Genomic DNA, 24,074 nt, shown 5'->3' on the forward strand with positions numbered 1-24,074 from the left:
TAACCAGGGACGGCGCGAACCCTTTCAGCGAGCCCTTTGTCGGCAGCCCCTGGTCACCTCCATCTATACAATATGACGCCGCAGTCCTGTTTACTTATAATATACGGGATATCTCCTTCTGAACACTATGATATTTTATTTTCTTAACATCTCATCTCATATAGAAATCATACACATTTACAAGCACGCTAACTGCCGTGTTTCTAATGAATCCATTTGAATATTGTTCCAAGACTGTAAGAATCTACATTGTTGAAAATTATTTAAAAATAAAATGCTTATTTATTTATTGCACTATCAACAGTAGGGATGATGAAATCGAGTTGCCGTCTATATTAATAGTATTAAATCTAATTTAATATTATATGCTATTTTATTGGAAACAGCAACCCTACCTATCGCTGTAAGTACTGCAGCCGTTGTTGAAAGAATGCACCTTAAAACATTCCGTGCTAACTTGTGTGCTGTGTTCAATATTATTTACGTCATTTCGTTTTAAGAAACACTTAACCATTTATAACAACAAATACGTCGAAAATATTCAAATAATAATATCTGAGGGCGCTCGTGACATTGAATTAGAAGATAATATACAGCAGAATATTAAAATCTATCTGTTTTCTGGCAATAGTTAACATCCTTATACCGTATTTCGTATCGTTAATATCAATATCGATCTAGTTACAAGTGTCCATTATAGTATAGAGGTACTTCGTCCTATAAAGCAGGCTGGGCCGGCGCGTGTCCGCGGCTCCACATCAAGATAACATCTGATTTGCATATTACTGCAGATTTTTTCAACAAATAACATACGTGGCTAATATACTAATGTGATCGTGTGTGGTCCAAGTCATGGGCGGTCGGATATTAAACATAATATTTACATATTGGTTAAAAACATTTTTGATTCCCTTTTAAAATTTTCTTTATATTTTCTTTTATTCAAAAATAAGTGACATAACAGAAAAAGATTACGTATTCTTTAAACAGGACGTCTGAAGTAAATTTTCTTTGGTTAATCTATACTTATTTTATTAAGGATTTTCATGGGTAAATTGATATGTTTAACAGTGAGAGAAGGATATTGTGTGTTCGCACTTTTCCTCATATCCCTCTCTCTCTCCCTCCCAACTTTCTTTCACCGCCCCTGATCACGCTATTCTTATTGCTCACCGCTTTACTTGAAGTACCAACAGCCTTTTTTTATGTCTCTTGATGATAAACATATTTTAACATAGTTGTAGTTTTTTCTTAACAAACGTTTTTCTTATGTAGTGGGCGATCCTCTTATGACTTGCGACCATGCTTTATAGGTCAAATGCAGTCATTGGGGGTCGTGACACCTAGCGGGTAATGATATTTTAATGTTATTTAATTTCACCGTTTTTTTTCTTGCAGGTAAGTAGGCTATCAGCTCTCTTGACGTTCTCGTAAGCAATTTTCAACTATTTTTCAACTATGAAACATTTTTCCTTGTATTAATGGCGTGCTTTGCAATGTTATGCAGCGGAAAATTTGAGTGATACAGTTTTTCCACGTACATAACTAATCTGGGAACTGAATGCAAAAACATTTAATAGTTTAAAATTAATTGCTGCGGGTCCAAGACCATTCCTTCGCCTGAGCTATGATGTGATATTTTTAATTCATAAAAGTTACCGTCACTTAATATTAAATAAAAATCTGTACAAGCAGAACTAGTATGTTCAAAAAGTGTCGTTTAAAAAACTTCAAACATAAATATTATCAGAAATTTTAAAAGTAGAGTTATATGTATGGTTAATACATTAACTGAATATGTGACTGCGTCGCGTAACTCACGTTATTAACAGTACGTTCACAGACGTCGAACTGATTACGTGCCCATATTGTAAAATGTTACTAAGGACAATAACAATGTATTCACAGGCTAAATTACAAATGGGGGGTGTGTGTGGGGGTTGCTTAGGGGGTCGCGGAGTCGGGGTTTGGGGTTGTGGGGTTGAGTGGGAGAGGAGGGGGCCCAGACACCAAAACTTCACGTTATCTCATCTGTTTGACGGAATCCACTGTTTTCATATTTGACTTAGATAACTGAAATGTAAATCTTAATTAAGAAAACATTTGTATTTTATAAATTATTTGAAAAATATATCAAAATATATGTGTATGTTTGTTTTTTAATCGTTCTTCAACAATTAGGATTTTTTTTGTTCAAGTATTTTAACTGCCAGTTTTCGAAGGATCTTGATAACAAAAAATAATAAACACAACAGAAATAAACATATTATTACGTAACGCGTTACTGACTCAAGGAATAATTGGTGCGCGGGAACCCTAGCGAGATCCTTAGGCGGTTGATAACGTTATCAGATGTGGCTGGGCGGGCGGCACCTTATCAGCTTATCACCCTACATCCAGCGTTCCATAGAACATTTTCTTACTTCGGTGCTTATAAAATATTTGTGACATGTAGAATTATTACTTTTCTGGGCTTAGTGACTTTATTTTATTTTTTTTTGGTCTATTTTAATGCAATACGATATTTAGTTTATTTTTAACTCAAAATCAAGGGTCAATTGTATTTTAAAGTCAATGGAGATAATAATTTCTTTCTCATGAGGCTACAACGATCTTTCATCTCATAGCAACTAGAGCTATTAATGTATTGAGTTATTTCTACATTGAACAATTAAAAAAAAAATATTGTTCAAACCTAGATGTATTTAATATCTTTGACAGAACTGTATTCTGAATTATGCTTACTAAAATATTTAGTAAATTAATTTCTGAATAATGTGTATTTTTACATCTAATTAAGTTATTAAAAATTAAATAAGTTAAACTCGCCTCTATTTCAATCGTTATAGGTAAACATTTTTTAACGAAGTCTTTTCAAACCATCACGAAAATATATTTTAAGTTCTAAGTAGGATTCCTTTCCCCCGCACTAAGTTGTTCCCGCCACTGCTGATAACACTATCAGATGGCGCTCCTTATCGCCACCCCGTCTTATCAAAGTATAAATTATGATTACTTTCCCCGTTTCCACAAAACTTTTTATGTTTAGGTGTTACATTTACTATTTATATTTTTGTTTAATGCTATATTTTCACGTAACATCGCAGTAATGAGCATTTGTACTTCGATATTGTTCGTGTGTTTGTGTGTACAACACATGCAAACAAAACAAAGAAACGTACACACAGATACAATAATTAATACGTGTTAATGAGCGTGTGTGTGTGTGTGTTTTGTTATCAGTCCCGTATTTTAAAGTCGATAGTATCGGGCCACGCAAGCCTCGAGATAAGCTAATACAGCGGATATCGACTCCGTATGTATAAAATTAGGTTCCAACAATTATTAAGTAGCTGTGTTAGTTTAGGAATTGCTGTATAGATTATAAAATTATATTTCCATGCTAATTAACTGACGGCTGTCTGCAGACTGCTGATGTAGACGGTTAGTACGGGTGATAATGATTGATAATGATGGAGAATAATGATATCTTTATTGTTATATTGTATGGAATTGAATAAAGGAACCAGTTATATCGTGAATACATTCCTATGTGGAATATATATAGATAGTTTTTTTTAATTATTTTATATTATTCTCTCTCAAATTGGTCTCATCGCTGTGCCGTGTACATTTGTATAGCGAATTAACACTATAAATTCAACTACTGATTTGATCGTATTTAGAATATTCTTTGTTATAAAATTCGCAATTTCAATTATTGTAATAAGTATGTTTGAAGAACTCTCCAGAAAAAAAAAATTTACGATGTATTTAAAATATAAGAAATGAAAATTGCTATCATATATATTAATGATCCTCGTAAATTCGCTTGCATATAAAGATTTAGTTACTATCTAAATATATATAAATAAATATTTTAAATTAGACATATTGAAACCATACTTATGTCAGTCAAATATAAAGCGCAGATCTTTAAGACTTATGATCACGTGTTATAGTCAGGTATCCGATTGTATCCTACGTATCCGACAGGTAAACATTATTTCGGTATAAAGCACGATACCCTAACGCTCGATACACGCGTGTCGTCAGTTCAGCGAGCGTTCGTTAACAAAAATTAATTACCTGCATTTATCGTCTTCCTGTGGCTGGCGTGAGATACGCCCGTCGATTACATCGCACAGCTAATTACATTTATCGTAGACCAATTATTTATAAGCCTCCGTTATCGTCTCCAGCCATTGTTTCACACTACACACAGCCAGCGAGAACAGCCAATGATAATATTTGTTCAAATTAATTAGCTTTTGCTAACACGCTATCAGATGGGATGTAGTCATGTAGTCATGAAGCGGGCGCTGTGTTCTATAATATATTTTTTTTGGTTATATTTTAAATTATTTCATCGAAATTGTAATCGTATATATTGACGTATTTTAAAAATTCTTTTGTAAATGCACAGAAAGTTACGATTGTAAATATTCTTTAATTTTATTTAATGTTAGGCCGATGAGCAGATTATATTATACACTAGTTTTTGCCAGAGAATCCGTCCGCGTGATTTTCGGAAATGTAACACTCAGAAAGAGACTACGGGGTCATGGAAAAAACTTACCCGCGAAATGAACCAACGTGTAGAATGCTTAGTAGGCTGATACTAAAATGTAAAATAACCTTGAGTACAGATGAATAACTGAGTAAATGGGATTTCTCAGGTGCAAGGGAGGAATTACGACTACACGGAACTGCACGGAAAGTCCGGATAAATTATAGCCTACGCGTTATTCTGATACGTAAGCTATATAATTGTGAAGTCTCACCAAAATCCATTCAGCAGTTTTTGCGTGAAAGCGCTACAGACATACATACATCCTCGCAAACTTTTTTCATATATAATATTAGCAGGATTTAAAATATATATAAAATTTATTATATTTATATAATAATGTCCGTATTTTTTATAATAACGTATTCAGCTGTTAGACGGTTTTAATTTGTACTGACTGAAACAATGTAGAAAAGAATTCGTCTCTGACATAAATATTTTATAGTAATTCTGTTTTTGTTATAAACTTAAATGTATCGTGAAAATCGATAAATAAGATTAATGCTATTGTTGAAACGAATCAAGCTGCGTTAAAGTCGCGTTTGCCAAGCTGCCATCAATTGTTAAATGCAACATTTCAAGAATAAATTGCCCATAAAAATGTTAATACTCTAATGTAACTGAACATCCCTCTCTGTAATTTGCCACTTTTAAAAACGAACAATACGCCACAGTCGCGGTACGAGGCATAGGCGACAGCGGTTTTCATCGAACGTAACTCCAAACATTCAGAATGTATTTACTCGAATAATTCCTGATGTTAAATAGTCTTCTTTCTATTTTTCTAAATAAATTTATTGTATTGAAATAATATATTTCTTATATTTTTTTCATTATGTGTTGTTTAAAAAGGTATGGTTATAGGCAATTTTTGAATTAAACCATGCATACATAATTGTAAATTTATTTATTTCCTTATCCCGCCCGTGCTTATGAATTGAACCGCAATAAAAATAGTCCAGCCGATGCAGTTTTCTTGAAACTGCCGTTTAGGAAATGGGACATGTAAATGAAGACTTTAGGTATTGTGCTAAGATTTACAACACGATAATAACCCGTCGATACTTACACCACAGAGTTTAAACTCATTGGAAACTAATTTACGGTGAACTACGTGATTGCTTAATTCTAATTTGACTTTAACTGTTTCGTGTATTGAGTTATACGACTAGGTCAGTTAGTTGTACTTTTAAATACTTACAAAAATTTCGTTATAATAAAGCGATTTGTTTTCAACAACACCGGGAGCACGGTTATGTTCTAAGTTTTAAATAATATGTGAACTCTTTTATATTAAAATATTAATTAATATATATTTTTTTTGTGACTCCATTTATCTTTTTCTATAATAATATCCTCTGGATATATAATTCAAATTATATGGATAACAAATGTACGAAATAAACATCGCTCAAGGAAAAACGAGACCTGCTATTCAAAACTCCGATCCTATGTAACAGTACTGTGTAAAAAACAACAAACGGTCAGAAAAAACATTTGTAGAAAAGCAAAAATCGTATTTTAAAGTTTAAAGCTTTAAAGTCATGGATTTAGGTGGCGTGTTGTCCGCCGTGTGTTGTAAATATTGGATCCAATCGGATCGCTGCATCGCTGCATCGCTGCCAAAACCGCTGCCAATACAGCGATGAAAACTCCCATACAATTATCGCTGTTTTGAGTTTAGACCTCGATTTTATACTTTCTTTGCTTGTTTGGATATTTGCTGTAAGGAACAGTCATAATATGTCATTATAATGACGTAATGCGGCTGTAAGCTACGACGTCAGTACGCTTAGAACGAGTTGGCATCGTCACTGCGTGCGAAAGGTTTCCCGTTGATTGTTCAATAACACATTAATGTCATAACACGCGAACATTACTGAATAAGCACCACCATTATAACTACCAGGAGATGGCTTCGTTGAATTAAAAACATACAATTTTACAGTTTTCGATCAATATATCTACACTGATACTGTCAAGTTGGAAGTATTATGAACGATATACTCGAAACTGACCGTGTTTAGTTTGTCGATTCGAACCGATGGTAAGGATGCTGTTAATATGATTAAGTAATATAATTCAGTAATTGGCCAGTTTATGAGTGGAAACAATAGGAAATAAAAATGATTTATTTCAGTCTCATCGAATTAAGTTTTAATACAATTAAGTTTCGGACATCTAGGTATAGGTCGTTGCCGATAAAATCTATAAAACGCAAAAAGTTTTTATTTCTTATTAGATAACGTATTAAAAATACATCATACTTATAAATGTGACGTGATATAACTAACTGGAATCACATACATTTGTAACACTGATCAGAATCACTCACGGGGACAATAGTATCGGACGAAACAAAAAATAATCAAACAAACTCCACAATGGACGGACAAATGGGTGTGACTGGGATAAATGTAATAAACAACTCAACTACGATCGCGTTACATTGAAGGTTCAGTCACCAACATGACTCTGGTACACCATATATAACTAGCGATGTTTTCTATCCAATTAGAAAGACACACAATAACTCGCGAATATCATATGCACAAACTCAAAACCTATTCATATTAATAAAAATATTATATATATATGTATATACATATATATAATAATAAGTGCAACAAATGTCCGTATTCGTAAAACACAGGCACAAATGTCTCAAGTCCTAGTGCATTGTTCGATACAGATCGCAACACAATAGCGTATCGTGGTAGCGGCCAGCTGACAAATGAGAGGCCACCCAGCCAGCACCACGCGTTACTTCGCCTTATAGATATTCGGTTACACGATCATGTTTTAACTTGTTTTATACTTGTGTTACTCTCTGATTAATATATTCCGTAAAATATATACAGATCTCTCCACAGATATAGTTTTATGACGGAATGTCCTAAAGTCCTTATTACGTGACTATAATGCAATCGTTTTTTTTAAATTCTTATCTGTGAGAGCGATTATATATTTCCCATTGAATTTATTAATATTTATACGTATATGTTGTATTTATTGCAAACTTTATGATGCCACAATATGAAATTTACCGTGAAGTCAAATTGGCAAACATTTGAAACGTGCTTAGTCATAGGTCATAATATTTTACTGACCTGAGCTTATAATTTTATATTAAAAACAAATTTAAAATATATATATATATAATTTGATTAACAATTTTTTATATTTTTATGTTAACAAATATAAAAACGTGATGTGTATGATATCTGTGATCAGAAATCTCGTTAACAGAAGCGACTAGCAGCGGCCATTTTTTTTACGTCAAAATAAATATATCTTTATTAATTTTATTTTATTTTAAACAAGGCGTAACGTTATTAAAATGTTAAAGTAGACGGAAATTAATATAAAAACTACATATATTTTACATAAGAATTGTTTATGACTTCAGTTTTCTCAATATTTATCCATTATTGGAATAAAATACAGCGATTACATATAAATATATATGAATGCAGCGAAGCTATGACTCTGCCTTTCTGGTTGCGATAAAAATATTAAAAACAACAGACGGAAAACCGCACGACTACGAACATTATGACGTTGGACGGATCAGTTTATTATGCCTCCTTTGAATAAGACAGACAACTTGCTACAGCTACGTACAACGTTCACCAACTACGGGTTTGTATCGATAAAGTACATACGGACTGTTTCTTGTTTCAGACGCTAGTTTATTCGTCTTGTGAATTACAACTAAAACAATGTCATAAAGATTTTTATAAGATTAAATTTGTATGTGATCTTTAATCTGAAAGTTCTATCATCACTTTAACGACCAAACGCGTGTTCCAGTGCTAGCCGAATGTAAACGCGACACCATCCTCCGCAAGATTTCTATCAGGTCACGATTCTAATAGTTCGGTTGTGCCATAATAATTACGCTTCATCAATAAAGATTTACACCTCCTTATTGATATTCATTAATATGGTTGTTACAAAATATTTTATGTCATTTAAACAATTCATTGTAACCGAGATGTCGCTCTCAATAGTTTTTTAGCGATTATTGTTTGTGAGCGTACAGCGACGTTCCGTGTTCGCTTCATTAGTAAAACAATGGCGTCGCTGTTAATTTTATAATTGCATTATGAGGGATCATAAATTCATATTAGTTTGTAAAAACTGTGGACTCTCAGCTTCAGTGTTGATTTCAGGGAATCACTGTACGGGAGATCATCGGGAACAGTTTCGCAAAAACTACACAACACTGCTCGCTGTTCTGATGCTTGATAGGATGTACAGACAGCAGAACAGAATTATACACAGATATATATATATATATAAATTTATAATCACAGTAAAGTTAGATAAGTACACCCAAAAAATAAAACCATTTATATGAACTGATCGATATTTCGATCTGATTAAGACACCGTATCTAAATCTCCCAAGTACATGTCCATGTGAAAAAACAAATATAAAGAAACACGTAACCCTATACGAGTACAAAAAAGTTATTAAAATACCTCACAAAACCGAATCGGATTAAAATTAAAATAAAAAAAGGCGAATTGAATTTTTTTGCTATCCCTCCACACACGGCTCGTATCGTCCAATCTAATATTATTCTGAGAACGACCTTAATAAGTCACTACAGAATGTTATCTATTCCATTTTATCGTTCCCTGATAAACATCTCTATCCAATTAGCCTCACAATGCAATATGGGCCGTCGCTGTTATGATGGAATACACGAATTACACGATTAAACTACTAGTTTTGGACTTAAACGACGTGATCTTGGCGTATTAATAATGCCATAAAAAAAAAAGCTCAATAAACATAAACGCATATATTGATATCATTCAGCCAATAATGAAGCTAACATCCTGTATTAATTCTTAACGGTCAGGTGATGAAATTTCATTTTGTTTTCACTTTCTATAACAAAATGTTTCCAAGCGCTAGCCGAGTCACTTTCCATTTCATGATGCAGCGATCAAGAATGTGTCCAGTCCAATGTGTCATTTAAATCGGATTAATCTTTATTAATATACATCCTTGATCGGAATACATTCAGTATATCCTTTGTAATAAACTATTCTTGGAATTGTTTTCTTTTACATTATATTTTTTTATATCGACGTCACTTCCTTTTCCACCTATGACAAATAAATCGTGCTTTAACAATAAACTTCCTCTCGTTTCTAATATAAATAAATGTATCAGGTAATCGTTTTTTGCTAAAATAATTTTATCACTTTAAAGAATTTCAAATCCGGATTCTCAGAATGGTATTTTAAATTTATTCTTTACCTAGTTCGATATTCAAAATTGACAATTACTAAAAACAGATTCATATCTGCAACGTCATTGCCAATATGTTCGCAGATATCGCTTAGAATCTAACGTAATGGCCAAGATTATTCTAATGAGCTGACTTTGTTCTGCCATCATAAAGACAGTTAAATGTTTGTTTCATTTAAATCACATTTGTAGCGTCGAAAATGGTAAAATGTGATACATTCAACACAAATATTCTGTAAACAACACAAACATGAATATAACACGTGAGATTTTTAAAAGGATATAGTAATAAAAATCTAATATCTCGGTCGCATTAGGAGTCCATTAGGGGCCGAAATCTTATTAATTCCTTATCACTCTTATCAGCTGAGTACACGGATTGATTTATACATTTTCTTTATCTGAGTGGATGTAGGTGGCGCCACCGTTATCTGAGCTTTCTTATGAATTTGAGTATTTTTTTTTCTTTACGACACGCCGGCTCCTGAACACTTCCATATAAAATTACAACTAGAATACGTCTATCTACTATAGAAGTGTCAAATTTGGCAGATCTAAACATTTATGTGCCAACTCGGATACGTTAATGATTCATACGTTACGTGAATCAGTAATGATCATATTATTTTAATGTTTTTCAGACAATAGTCATTTTATGTTGCTCTCGTTTGAATGATTTGTACATTTAGTTTTTTAAAGTTTTTATTTATCGTAATATATATTTTTTATTTATTCTTATCAATAATTATTTTTTATGTATAACATCTTTGTAACATAAATCATAGTGTTTGTATTCAAATCTCTTGTACTTCAAAATTTAAGAAGTTATTTAGTTTAGTTTATGTTTAAACAAAATTAATTTTTAAATCAGCCTATAAGCTCTAAACCGCGCCTATCAGCTAACTATCGAAAATACTTATTATAAAAAAGCATTTTTTTAAGCTAAGGCTTCATTCACACTGGAATCACGGAACAATTTGCCAATATCAACGTTTTTATATAAAGACTGACCGATTTCTATGATTGCTTATGAATTAACGAATTTTAAGACTGACATTAGTTCCACTGTCTCCAAACAGAGTTTTTACTACCATATGTATTCAATCTTAACACAACGGATCATTTAATTTATCTCCGGTTTTCGTTAAAAACCTTTTTTTAACCGAATGATAAAGTAAATATATCACAAGGTCCTAATAAAGATCTTCAGAAAATTATCACAAGTACACATAACACGTATCCGGAGCAGGCTGCAATGAAATTAAGTAATCGTTGACAAATAATATGACTGACAGACGCTTTCAACTGCTCTTAACGAGAAAATGACAACCAGAACCACAGATAATAAAACAAAGCTTTTAACACATGACGTTTATCAATACCGAATTAAAAAAATAAATAGTTATGAGGAATGAAAAATCAGTAATAATTTAATGTTGAGATTATAACTTATCACAAGCTTTTTTTAAATCCTTTATCATTAGTAATTTATAATCTGTTTTGGTTACTATGAATCGTGTTTTATATTTAACAGCGAGAATATATAAACTTAAAAATTCTCAAAAACATGTCAGTGTCTAGTGATAGTCGAGAACGCTTGCTAGAGCTAGACTTTAATAACCGCACAATCACACGAGTGATGGCTGTATGATATGAGATGAAAGGATAGACAATGAGAGGTACGTCTCGGTCGAGATGACCGACAGACAGGTGTGTGGTTAGAGCTGCATATCTTTATCAGCATCTTATCGCAGCATCTCATGTTACGCTGTGATCACATTCTCGGTATTAAAATAGTCTAAAACGTAATCTAAAAACACAGTACACATTCAGACCGTGACAAAAAAAAAATGTTTTGTAACATGTCTCACTGTATGAAAATAAAACAGAAAATTTAGAAACGCCTTTATATATATAGAAGTCGCAATAAAAATTTTCATATAGCCTCTTTTTTTATTTTCCTTTCTACGAATGTTGAATAATCACAGATCGTTAGATAAAGTCTATGAATATTTAATTCCTCAGATACTTATAACCCACTATGAATACCAGGTTTTATCTTAAACGAAATCAACAGCTGGCTATGCTTAATTAACACATTCAATTGATAATAAAAGTTTATTTAAAAGTATTGGCAAACAGTTGTCTGTGTTTTAAAATCATATAGATATAATACACGAGAGTGTCGAGTAACAAAATCGATTTGTTGTCCGAGTGATTGCGAGTTTCGGATCGATTCTCTATCGAGTGTTTTTCGATCTCTTCCGAGATAACTCGGCGATGGTCCGAAGTGTGCTAGATCACAATCGATGCTGGATTTCATATAAATTTATCTTTATTGCGTCGGTTTATTGACAATGAAGTGTTTGTTTGTATAAATAGAAAGTAAATGGCCAAGGTTCTTTTATGCACGCGGTCGGAGATAACGTACTCGACGTGAAATTATTATTATCGTGATTTTGAATTCCTCAGATAAGGAAGAAAATACGTGAAGAAACGCCTTTGATTGGTTATGTATCTGCTTTGCTCCACATGGATAGTTTATAGACAACTTCATGAGAGCCATTAAAGAAGAAGTTGTTGCGAGCGGCCGTCCAAGGCGGCTCTGTCGCAGCGTGTAGGTAATATCTTTAAATGCATGAAGTTTTTCGCGTCGCATTCCATCGTCAGCGACCTTCCAAATATCGCCGTAGACTTTTATGGCGTAGCTTTTTATTTGTCATTTTATACAAGTTTATTCAAACAGAGATAGCATCGCTGACGTTATCTTTCAATGCAACGTTACCGCGAGCTCCGGGCCGATAGGATCTCGGGCCATTGCTAGTTAAACCGAACTGATAAGGGATCGGCTGCGCTGGTGTGCGTGATCACTGCCCGTACACACACCACACACACCGGCGGGGTGGGGCGAGGGCGACGGTTCCAAGCCAGTCACTAAAATTACGCGGCAAAAGAATGACGTCGCAAACGAAAAACCGTGCTCCCTTCGAAAGTGTCGTGCTCTGACTTGAGTGTTGTGATGTTATTGTGGCTCAGCTACCTCAAGCAGCTGGAAATGGCGTGCGCGAGTGCGGCCGAGCTGCCGCCAGGCGGCGCTGTCGGCATCAAAACAATCTGTAAGTACCGGACGTCTTGTTTGAAATTATGTCACGGGAACGTTGTTTTATTAAAATAATTTAATTACTTGGAAAAATTAAAGCGTTATTTTTAAAGTTACGCTGGCAAAGCAGTACAGAATGTATCACTATTATATGTGTTGACGAGTCGAGATTTAAGATAAGAGTAATGTTTTAGTTTTTAATCTTGTTTGTCTCCGTGATTGTGGAGTAGCCGTCCGAAGGATGTTCAAACAAATGATAAGTGTATCAGTATCTCTTCACTAATCTATTGCTTGTGGTTATTTACATGTCGCCTGTTAAAATATTCCGACTGATGGCTGTTTAGACACTAATTTAGATACACTCTGCTCTCACTCTTTGAGTATTTTAATAATTATATGTTTATCTCGTATATTTTATAACATATATATTTGGAGAATTCATGTTTTAATGATGTATCTTATCAAATTTTTTATTCATATATAACTTGGAATAATGTTTGTAGTAAAAGTGAAAAGCCATTGATAAAGTTCCAGTTTGACGTTACAAGTTTTTTAGATTTTAAGAAATCTTATAATTACCTTTAATATAGAAAAGTTTCTTCGTGTTGTTTTAATTTCATCTGAACAGTAATGGAGGCCTTAAAATATATAAATATGTATATACAAATTTTCATCAGACTTGCTCCCTTGCTGTAACAGAAAACCACTTCGCCTTCTCAACAGACATTATATCAACATAAAATCTTAGCATATAATAAATAATTGTTAACTTAGAGATTAATCTAAGTTACTGGTTCGCCTTTAACGGCCGGAGGTCAGATCGCAATCGCTGTAAAAACTACTATCCTTGCCAACCACGAGATACATCATAAAATATATTAACCACACACAAAACCAAGTTAAACACAGCACCACTGTAACGTATTTATTACGACTTATTTGTTAACCGTTGGTACATGTTCTTCGAGAAAACATCTGAAAGACTTGACATGTAAGCATTACGACATGAGACATCTTAAATTCCCGCGTTGTGCGGCGCCGCCATATTGATAGATGTCAATGTCAAACCCGTCCACAGACTGAACTTTGTTTTGTTATTTCGCAAGATTTGAATTACGTGCTATGTAGGTACAAATTGGTTTATATTCACAAATTAAATACTAATTATAGTTGCAATGAGGGTTTACATAAGTTTTTTTTAATGTTCACATCGACATTGAATATTCATAACAGTATTTAAAATTAGAAACAAAACAATTATTTTAGCGTGTTGTCTGTACGTTGATAAAAAATGACGTGTGCTGTGAATGGGAACTCGAGATGGGCTGATAAGATGTGGGGGCGAGCGAGGGGGGAGACGCGGCGGCCGGGGCGAGGGGGGACGTTATCTCGGACAGAGATTTCACGTTCATTATCAATGTTGTCAAAGATCGGGGGGTGTTTCATTGTTGTGAATACTGGTGCGAAACTTAAAGATGCGTACACATTAGATAACAATATTATTATTAATGATTTTAATTTCCATCCTACAAACATATTGCTATACTATAGTACGGTACTTTTATCTTATTTTATATGTATATACATATTAAACATATTTTTCTTAAGCGGTAACTTACTCCGAGCTCAGTAGTCGCACTTATACGGTGGTTCCTCCTCAGCTGTAGTTTGTAATACGGTCAGTCTTGTACACCGATGAGGACACCAGTTCTAATGATTCCTTTTATGTGTATTGTATTTATATAACAATAACAAACAGATTTGTATTTATCTAAAGAATCACATTAAGATTTTACTGAATGTAAATAAAACTAAAAGTTGAAATCACTTTGAAACACAAATGTAATTTGCCATATTGAAATTATTTTTATTTATTTAATAAAAATCGGTCCTCATTATTATGTTTTTTAAGAAAAAAATGTCTGTGATGTATTCGTTCTGCTTAAATCTAAACTAAAAAACATTCAAATATTAAACTTTAATTATTAAGTATCGTCTGCTTATGTTATAAAACGAGTCCGTAAAAACGGTTCTTTTCGCCTCCTACAAGTTATTTAACTATATGTATATATACTGTTTTATCTCATTTGTAGCTAATAAAAGATACGTCAAATTTTTTATGTCTTTATTTTGACAAAAATTACCATCAAATGTTTATATTAGATAAAATACAATAAATTATAAAATATATGTTAATAATATGATATTTGTATTCAAAATAAGTCTTCCAAGAATAATACGAAATATATACGGATATGAATTAATTTTATAACAATCTTAAAATCTATTGTTAAAAATGTATATTTTTCCGAAACACGTTGTTATCGGAGGCGAGATCGTCGGGAATCGAACCGGCTATCTCTGGCTTGTATCGCCTCCTCCGTGTTTTAGAGTTATCTGCCACATCTTTGTTTTTGTAACTGAACAATTTTTACGTAATTCCCACATAACTGACGATGTTTCTATATAAATAATTTTTGTTTCAATACATTAATAAAGTTATTGTTTATAATGAGAGGGAGAGGAAAAGGCTACTTCGAGCTTTGTTTAAAATAAGGGATTGGAGTTTAATCTAAGTGTTCTTCGTTTTACCAAAAATTTGATTTTTATAAAGAGCAACGCCGCGCGCCGCCTAGATTTGGTTTACAGTTACTCTTATATTTAACGTAAAAGTTATGTATAGTCTGTGGTTTGCTAAAACAAAGCGTTATGAATAGAAGAATCATCCTCCGTTGATTAATTTTTAGACACTAAACACATGTGTGATAGAAATCTTATATTGTTTTTTAGCTTTAGTTATTTATGGAAGTTAAGAGGACATATAGGTTTGGGATGATTAGGCAATGATTTGATATATTCAGTTTCAATTTCTTTCTAGCTATGAAGACAGTATTTAACAGTTTGTACTCTGTGACGCAATCGATTTTTTACATATAAAAGTGTTGCCATGATATTCTGTCTTACCACAAAGATTTATAGTCTGGAGAATATATATATTTATATTATTTTAAATTGAATTACGACGCGGAACGAAAACTGATAGTAAGCATCTAATAAATAAATTATAAGACTTGGAAATTTATGTCAAACTTTTTGCGAGTGTCAACGACATAGAACTACGGATTCCATTGAGACTTTAACGATTATAGCTGTCAATTAATTTACATAATCTCAATAAAATTGTTAAAAAAAAAACAAAGAAACAGTCTTGACATTGTAAATTTTAATTATAATGAGATTTTAATAGCGCGCTCGTAACTCAGTTACAAAGAGTTGAATCCAGTTTATCCAGCGGTAATTGTTTGACAGATAATTTGGTAGAATTACGAGTATATTGGTAGAAAATGGTAGTAGTCTTTATAGTTGTTCGTTCTAAACATTTTTATATTATAGTTGTAACTGTATATTGTAAAACAGTTAATAAAAACTGTAGCGTGTATACCATCATGATTACCATAATTACTGTGACATCTTAAGCTATGGCTGATTGAGAAAATTTGAACCACAAAGTCATACCTAACTGTACTTTAATATAACAAAGTGGGCAGGTGTAGCTGATTTAATTTTATAATATTCCTATTTTAATATGAAATGGTTTCTTATCTAAGCAGTGGGAGGGAGAACTGGGGTTCCTTTATCGTCAAAACGTCCGATCGCAAGACGATTCGCCGATTAAAGATCGGCCGATAATCGATACAAACAGATAGAATGCCTCCATACAGAACGGTCTCCAAATCGGCTCTGGAATCTTTTTATGTTGATCGTATTCTTAGATTATGGCCGATTATAAATTAAAAAAAAAAATGTATTCTTATTTCAATAAAAGATATATTTATAACATTTTTTGTAAAAATCAGAAATACTCAGACGCGATTATATCTGATATAATATATTTTCGGAACATAAAGCCAGTTCTACACATATCCAAAATAATAAAATCTCTCGATGAATTAAGTCAGAATATTTTCTACAATATATAATACATTAATGTTATCTAGGTAGAGATAAATTTAAGTAATGCTACATATAAAATTAGCACGAGAACTAATAAAACTCTGTCGTTGATAATTAAAATCAGCTGATACATAAATTTTAACTAACCTACAGAAGTGTTATCTGCATGCGGGTACTATCACACTGATAGCGATTTTCTTTACCCCCTACGCTTTGTCATACACACGTCAGCTTTATTATCATCATTTTTACAATTATTTTTTCTTTAAAATTTATTTATCGACGATCTTTTGTGATATTTGTATTTCATAATACACAAACAATTGTGAACTATTAAGGAAACACGTGTTAAATACCGGCTAGTGAATTAAATCATTGAAAATTTTTTTGACTTTTTGTATTTTTATAGTCGTTTATGTTGTAAAATGACACCTATGTATTCCATATAACCTCGTTTATGAATTCATATTTAAAATCGATATGATTATTTATTACCGATTCATAATTTTATAAAAAAAAAAAACATTAATAAGCCCCAAAATGGTTATCAATTTTTTTTACAGAATACCTGTGTCAGTGAGATGATGCTTCATTTTGTCAGACATTTATTTAGACACACCCAAACACACACACAGAAGAACGCGCAGTTTAATAGAATAATTTCTTAAGACACCATCGCAGTAAGATTAAAATTATTGTATAATAATAACCGTACCGTTTGAGATACTTGAAATAAGTTTTAGGTGAAAATCACAAGCTATAAATATAGTTTCAGTTAAACAGCCTCATAGATGTAAATTTTAAAATATTTTAAAAACGTTATCTTTACGTCATTTTAATGATGTTAAATAAAATGAGGTCTCAATCATTGAATTATTCATATGTATTTAAATATAAGCGATACTGCACACCGTAGCGGACGCCGTATCGACGTGGTCGTACAGTTGTTAAGAAACAATCATATTATGTTAAACATTCCAATGATTAAATCACGATCAATAAATAATCATATAATATACATATAAATGAATTTATTCAACAGATCACACGAAAATTTGTATCGTCGTTAATGTCAGGGCGTTGTAACTCTATAAATCTCAGCGCGTACGTACGTTTAGACGGGAGATCAATTTTAATAATATTTCGCGAGATTTCTTTGTAAAGCAGCATTACTGTGTCATTATCATCCTCGTTGGAGGTTGAATTTTAAAATATCAGCGTTTTTAATTCTTTTTAATATGGCTGAGACCGTAGTCGTTGTGTCAGTCTCGCTGCTTTAGAAGGTGCGAAGTCTGATACTAAATATTTGTATCATTATACAGGGTGCTGTTATATATGGATAACTAAAGCTCTGATAACACCCCTATTTGGGAAAAAAAATATTCCAATTTTCCAACGACTACATATTCCTAAGTTCCGATTACTAAGACGCGAGTATCAAATATGTACCTTCAACTACCACCTTAATTCCCGTTGCTAACAGTTATTGTAATATATTCATTGGAATCAGAAGAAAAACAAGAGTTTTTTTTTATTACTAGAGGCAAAGGTTAAGTGTTTTTTAATTCGATTTCTATGGATGTCACTTATAAAAGATGTTTTAATATATTCCGTTGAATTCAATTTTATTTAGACACATTATAATGTCGTACTATCTAGTATCAGAGTGTGTACGGACGACTTGAAGATGCGTGGGCTCGGTCACGACTGAGCGACAGACGGCGGATCGCTTACACTGTAATAAATAAAAAACAGACGTACAAATATATTATATTTAAAAAAAATGTATGTTATTAATTCAAAGGAATATTAAATATAATATATACAGGTTATAATGAAGAAAGTTTCCCGTGTGGGTGTTGATTTATTTGCTTGTGTCGATGTGCACTAACCCTAAGATCGGCGCGTTAACAAGCGATTCCATCGTGCCAATTTGTAAGTGTGTCCCGACGCGATTTATTGTCCACGCGAACTATGAGACGATTCCATGGAATGTTGGCTTATGGGAAATATAACTAATACATTTAGTATTGTATTATTCATATTGTATAGACAATTAAGACATTAAATGCCCACAGAAATGAATATTCTACCGGTTTCCAGACATCACTAATGCTTTAAAATTTAACACAACCGGAACCTATGATTGTCGTCCTAATAAGATGGTATTAAAGATAATTTTCAATATTTTTTTGATATTTATCATAACTTAAAGTATTCAACTTCAGAACAACAACCTCTAATGTTCACAAACTGCCAATTTGATAGTCCTCGATATATTTAATTACTGTTCAAAATGCCTATTAGGTATAAATAGAACTAGCTCAGTCTTCCTCTTGCATATTAATTATAACATTAAAAATGTTATATTGCTTCTATTATTATTTGGGAACTAGTAAATAAGTATATTAATATAGACCTTAAATGTTATTGTGAAGAGATTCGGAAATATCAAAAAAAATAATTCAACGAAGATGAAAATCTAATTCAGATGTATTGGTTTTGTCGTGAACGAATAGTTTCCCGTCCTCTGCTGCGGTCTATCTCAGTTTTCTCAGACTACAATATTATTATAAAGTAATAAAATATATAATAAATTGCAACACTCATATCCTGACGCCAATTAAACGTAGAGTCACACGGCTAGACATTATATAACTAGTGATGAACAGTAGCGATGTACTTTATATCGATACTATAATAAAAAAACTGAATAATTATTTGAAAAAAAAAATTCTTTGAAAATCCGAGTCAAAAGTAATCTTCATTCATTACGATTCATATAAAGAAAATATTAGGTATACAAATTACAAAATAGTGGAAAATTAAAATGTTACTGATATTTTTTTGGCATTCATCCAAAAGAGAATGAAACATTAGGTGTCGTTGATTAAATTATTTTCAATTAAATCGATAAAACAAAAACAATCGAATTAAACTTACATGAAATATGAATATCCTCTGCGAGAGTCGCCGGGAGACAAATTATCGACAGTTCAGATCGGAATATCATTATTCCATTCTCAGCCAGATAAAGGACTAAAATGTAAATGAGACGTGTGAAAAAGTATGCGATTATCTCACTATTAGGTATAAATTAAGGGGAAGGCATGCGGCACAATTATATTGTCACGAAGGTCCCAGCACCTGCGCTGCCTGCTCGGGGGCAATCAGCTGACCGATCAGAACCGAGGCACGCTACCATGGCTGACTTTTAATCGATATTTAAAATATCGACTCATTACCACTCTATTATTATTAAGTAACTTTGATATCTATACGCTCTTCAGCCTGAATTAAGTTGTATTATAGATTGTTATGTCTTCGTTTAGTTTTGTATCTTGGGATTTTAACTTTTATATATTAAATTGTGTAAGGTATCGATAATACAGTTTGCACTCCTTACCGGTAATCTCAACGCTCGCAGCGGACGGACATATTCACATTTTATTGTATGCCAATTAAAATTACTCCTTCCTTATTGATTTTAAGGAGAAAATGTATTGCTTTAGGTTTATCGGACTTTTTTTATTGTTATATAAGATGAAATTTGAAACAAACTTTATTTATTTATTTAAAAAAAAGTATATGTAGAGAACAGCGAGATATATATATATATATATTATTAAGACTCAATTTTGAAATAAACTTATAAAATATTTTTAAAGTTTTAAATATTTTCACGAAACGTAACATTAAAATGAATAACATTTTGGAAATGTAAAAAACAAATGTAAATGATTTAGTTACATAATATAATGCACATAAAAAATAATGTTGTCATAATAAAAAAATTTTGAAATGAAAAAAAATGTTGACCTTGATGGTACTAGGTTTTAAACTGAATTGACGCGTGGATTTGTTATAGCTAAAGGTCAAAGTTCCTCATTTTAAATAACATGATCTAAATATTCTATATTATGTATATGTATATAAAAAATCGGTAATTTTCAATGTCGTCGTGTACATTTATATAACTATTTCCGTGTTAGAGGTTTTTTGATGCAACAATTTTGAAAAATCGATAATTGGTATTTGTTATACAAGTAATTGTGGCCTAACGTCAAATTTTAACAAAATGGCCGTCATTAATGCGAGTCGAACATTCTACACATACAGCCGAAGATATATTTTTTTATTTTTTTTATTTTATGCCAATTACACGGAGGTTCAATCTGAGACTCTTATAACATCAAAATAGTTTGATTAAAAAAGGTTTTCAGTTTAAATAATCAGACAGTAACAGTGTTCGGCATTTCACGAAGCCACACTAATGAGTGAGCGATAAGCTATAACACTGATAACGATGATAATGGTTATAACGGCTATGAATGCTTTGTTATTATTGCTGCGTACTACGACTACTTTTCCAGTTGCATACGGAATATATATAAAGTATATGAACAGTTAATATTTACATACGATTATACAATATTTAATTTTGTACATATGTATATAATTTTAATATAAAAACTATACTTTATACTGTTTTTCTCCCTATCAAATGAGACAAGTCAAGATGTTATTAAATCAGATCGCTGAGGGTGACTCCAGCCTGACCGAAGATTGTCTTCCAGACAGCTTCAGATGACTAAACGTGACCTCTGAACCACAATGGATATTGTCTTAGTCACCGTAAGTTAGACATAGAGTTTAGTCGAACCGTTAACCGTTATAGTTAAAACTAAAGTGGAAATCTTAATAACAGGAAATCTAGCTATTGTTAGGTTTAGGATTATTATGGGATTAGTAATGAAAATAACGTTTAAACTAAGCCCAATACAAAACAACGGAGACATTATTCTGTAAAATATTACATATAAATATCAATATAGAGAATCTTAGTTAATTATCTACGGTATTATATATTGATAATTTTCATTAATAGTGTGTATCGTTAGAAGAAATCACACGGAGACGTTCAGTAATGTGAAGTTATTAATCGAATAAATAATTTCGATTTTATGATAGCTTTATATAAGATATATCAAATGTATCAAGCCGGATATATTGAACTCAGCCTAAACCATGATTTTAACATGCAAAAATAATAAACACCAATCAATAAACACATGTACAAGTAACACTTGTACTTCAGTACAATACAACGTTTTCATCACGTGCTCCCGTGAACACGGCCATTGCGAATAACAGAAACGTCAGATTGAAAAACAAAATGTCACCCAAATGTTAGCGAGTTACAACGAAAACATAGATAGTGTTGTTGTCTAAAATCTGATATGTTTATCGTTATTGCATACCATTTTAGTTGTACGTTTAAAATTCCCACAACGTGTCAGGTGATATTCCGTCAGCTATCATCGATCTCATCAATCAATCTATTAAACACTCATATCACGAATCCACAGCCTTTTGCAATGTTCGCCACTGCATTTCTGTCATAATCCTGGTTTGATGCGATTATGTGTTTTAATGGCCTAATATTACGGTTCAATATTCTCTCAAACTGTACTGCGACCACAAAAATGCATTCGCTTTGAATGTTTATTAGGTCGAATTTTAATCGGCTGAACTGAGGACGACATAGATATGCAATATGAATTTTTGTATTTTGATTCTCAAGTAGGTTCTTAAATTGTACTCCCGGCTAGTTGTGTGGAGTTAAGCTGCGTGTGCGCAGACAAAAGGGCATGGAGATCGTAAATCATATAAAGGTAAATTAAAATGGCACAAGACTTTAAGACACTATCAACGGTTTTAATATTATACGGTGCAGAAATTAATTAAAGGTAAGACTGAATATAATCGACTGTAGTCATCACAGCATTGTATATTTAAGAATAGTTAGTTAAATCTATAAAGTTTATCTAAAAATTAATATCTAGCCATTTGTATGCATTTTACTACATGTTATTTTTTAATTCATTTCGATCTAAATGAAAGCATTTATAATTTTTTATGTTTGACTCAAACTATTGTAGTCGTATCCAGAAGAACAATTAGGTTTAAGTCATCGAAGAATATTATCACGATTTTTTCCAAGCAGACGTCTTAGTTATCGATATTTGCCTTTATTAAAAATCAACACCAGCAGCCAGTGACTAGGCCGATTTATCGATATCGATGATTCACTAAGTTGACTCACTTGGGCTTTGTTATAAAGTTTATGCAAAAGATAACGTTAAAAATATATTTCAACTAAAACGATCTGTGTTCGTCATTCGTTATAATATTGCAAAATCTTCCTCTACATAAACGAACAAATGCATTCCTAAACGTTACCGCTGATGACGTTACCTTTGTTATACGAACACTCGGAGACTTACACTTGTCAAGTTTTTCGATGCCGTATCACATGGGTATCTCACTTCACATGCTTTTGCATTCTATATCATCATGCGCCTCGTGCATCCTAATCTTCTGCTGTCAAATCTATTAGGAGACGAGATAATTAAGTTAACATAAAATCTTCCAGCGTCCACAACTATAAGTCTTGTATAGATTTAATATAATGATAACTTGTGGAAAGCGATTTGAAACGTATGCGACGTCACGACGCCAATATCCGACGTTAAATTGAAATATCTGACCTCATGCTAACCCTTCCAGGATATACCATCCATCTGATACGAATGTTAGACGTTTATCATCATACATAGAGCCTTATCTAAACACGCACTGCGACTTGTTATACGAAATTTAACTAAAGACGATTAAAAATAATCGTTTTTTTTTTTTTTTTAATAGGTATAATAATGTCGAATGAGCTGATATTGAGTATTTTAAACTATTTATGAGCTGTTTGGAGTTTAAAAATGCATAACAATATAACTGAATCTTCTTTCTTGTCACCCAACTACCATTGGCTATCTAAGATGAAATGAGATAACGGTACTTAGTCCACGTCTGCATCGTGACACTAAATAAGAAGCGTTTCCCGTTTCACTCACCGAGCTGTGTTAATACTATAATGTGTGACGATGAATGAAAAACTGGTAACGCTCCGTATGTAGCTAGAGGCTGCCAACTCAGACTAAGCATAGTTTTGAATTAAGTTGCAAAAGTTTTTAAAAATTATGAGTCATTTTCATGAAAAATCTTTTTACAAATATAGCAGTTAAAAAATTACTAGCTTAGATAATCACTGGAAACTTTTAGTCTCAAGTGCTTTAAACGTCACGCCGAGATGTACAACGCTTTGATGCTAACAAAATAATTTAC

At 32.3% G+C, this 24,074-nt stretch overlaps 1 protein-coding gene across 2 annotated transcripts in view; it reads left to right on the top strand.

The window, feature by feature from the left end:
- Positions 1-24,074, top strand: part of LOC116779540 (zinc finger protein ush) — a 99,521-nt gene that overhangs the window by 31,482 nt on the left and 43,965 nt on the right. Inside the window, exon 1 of one of the 2 annotated variants that reach the window (XM_032673889.2) lies at positions 12,717-12,954. The exons of the other annotated variant lie outside the window; for it this stretch is intronic. Within the exon in view, the coding sequence (XP_032529780.2) occupies positions 12,858-12,954 (97 nt within the window). The 5' untranslated portion in view covers positions 12,717-12,857. Of the gene's footprint in view, positions 1-12,716; positions 12,955-24,074 lie in introns of those variants that run through there. 2 annotated transcript variants of the gene reach the window in all.

This window comes from Danaus plexippus, chromosome 2 (genome assembly GCF_018135715.1).
Source record: "Danaus plexippus chromosome 2, MEX_DaPlex, whole genome shotgun sequence".
NCBI lineage: Eukaryota > Metazoa > Arthropoda > Insecta > Lepidoptera > Nymphalidae > Danaus > Danaus plexippus.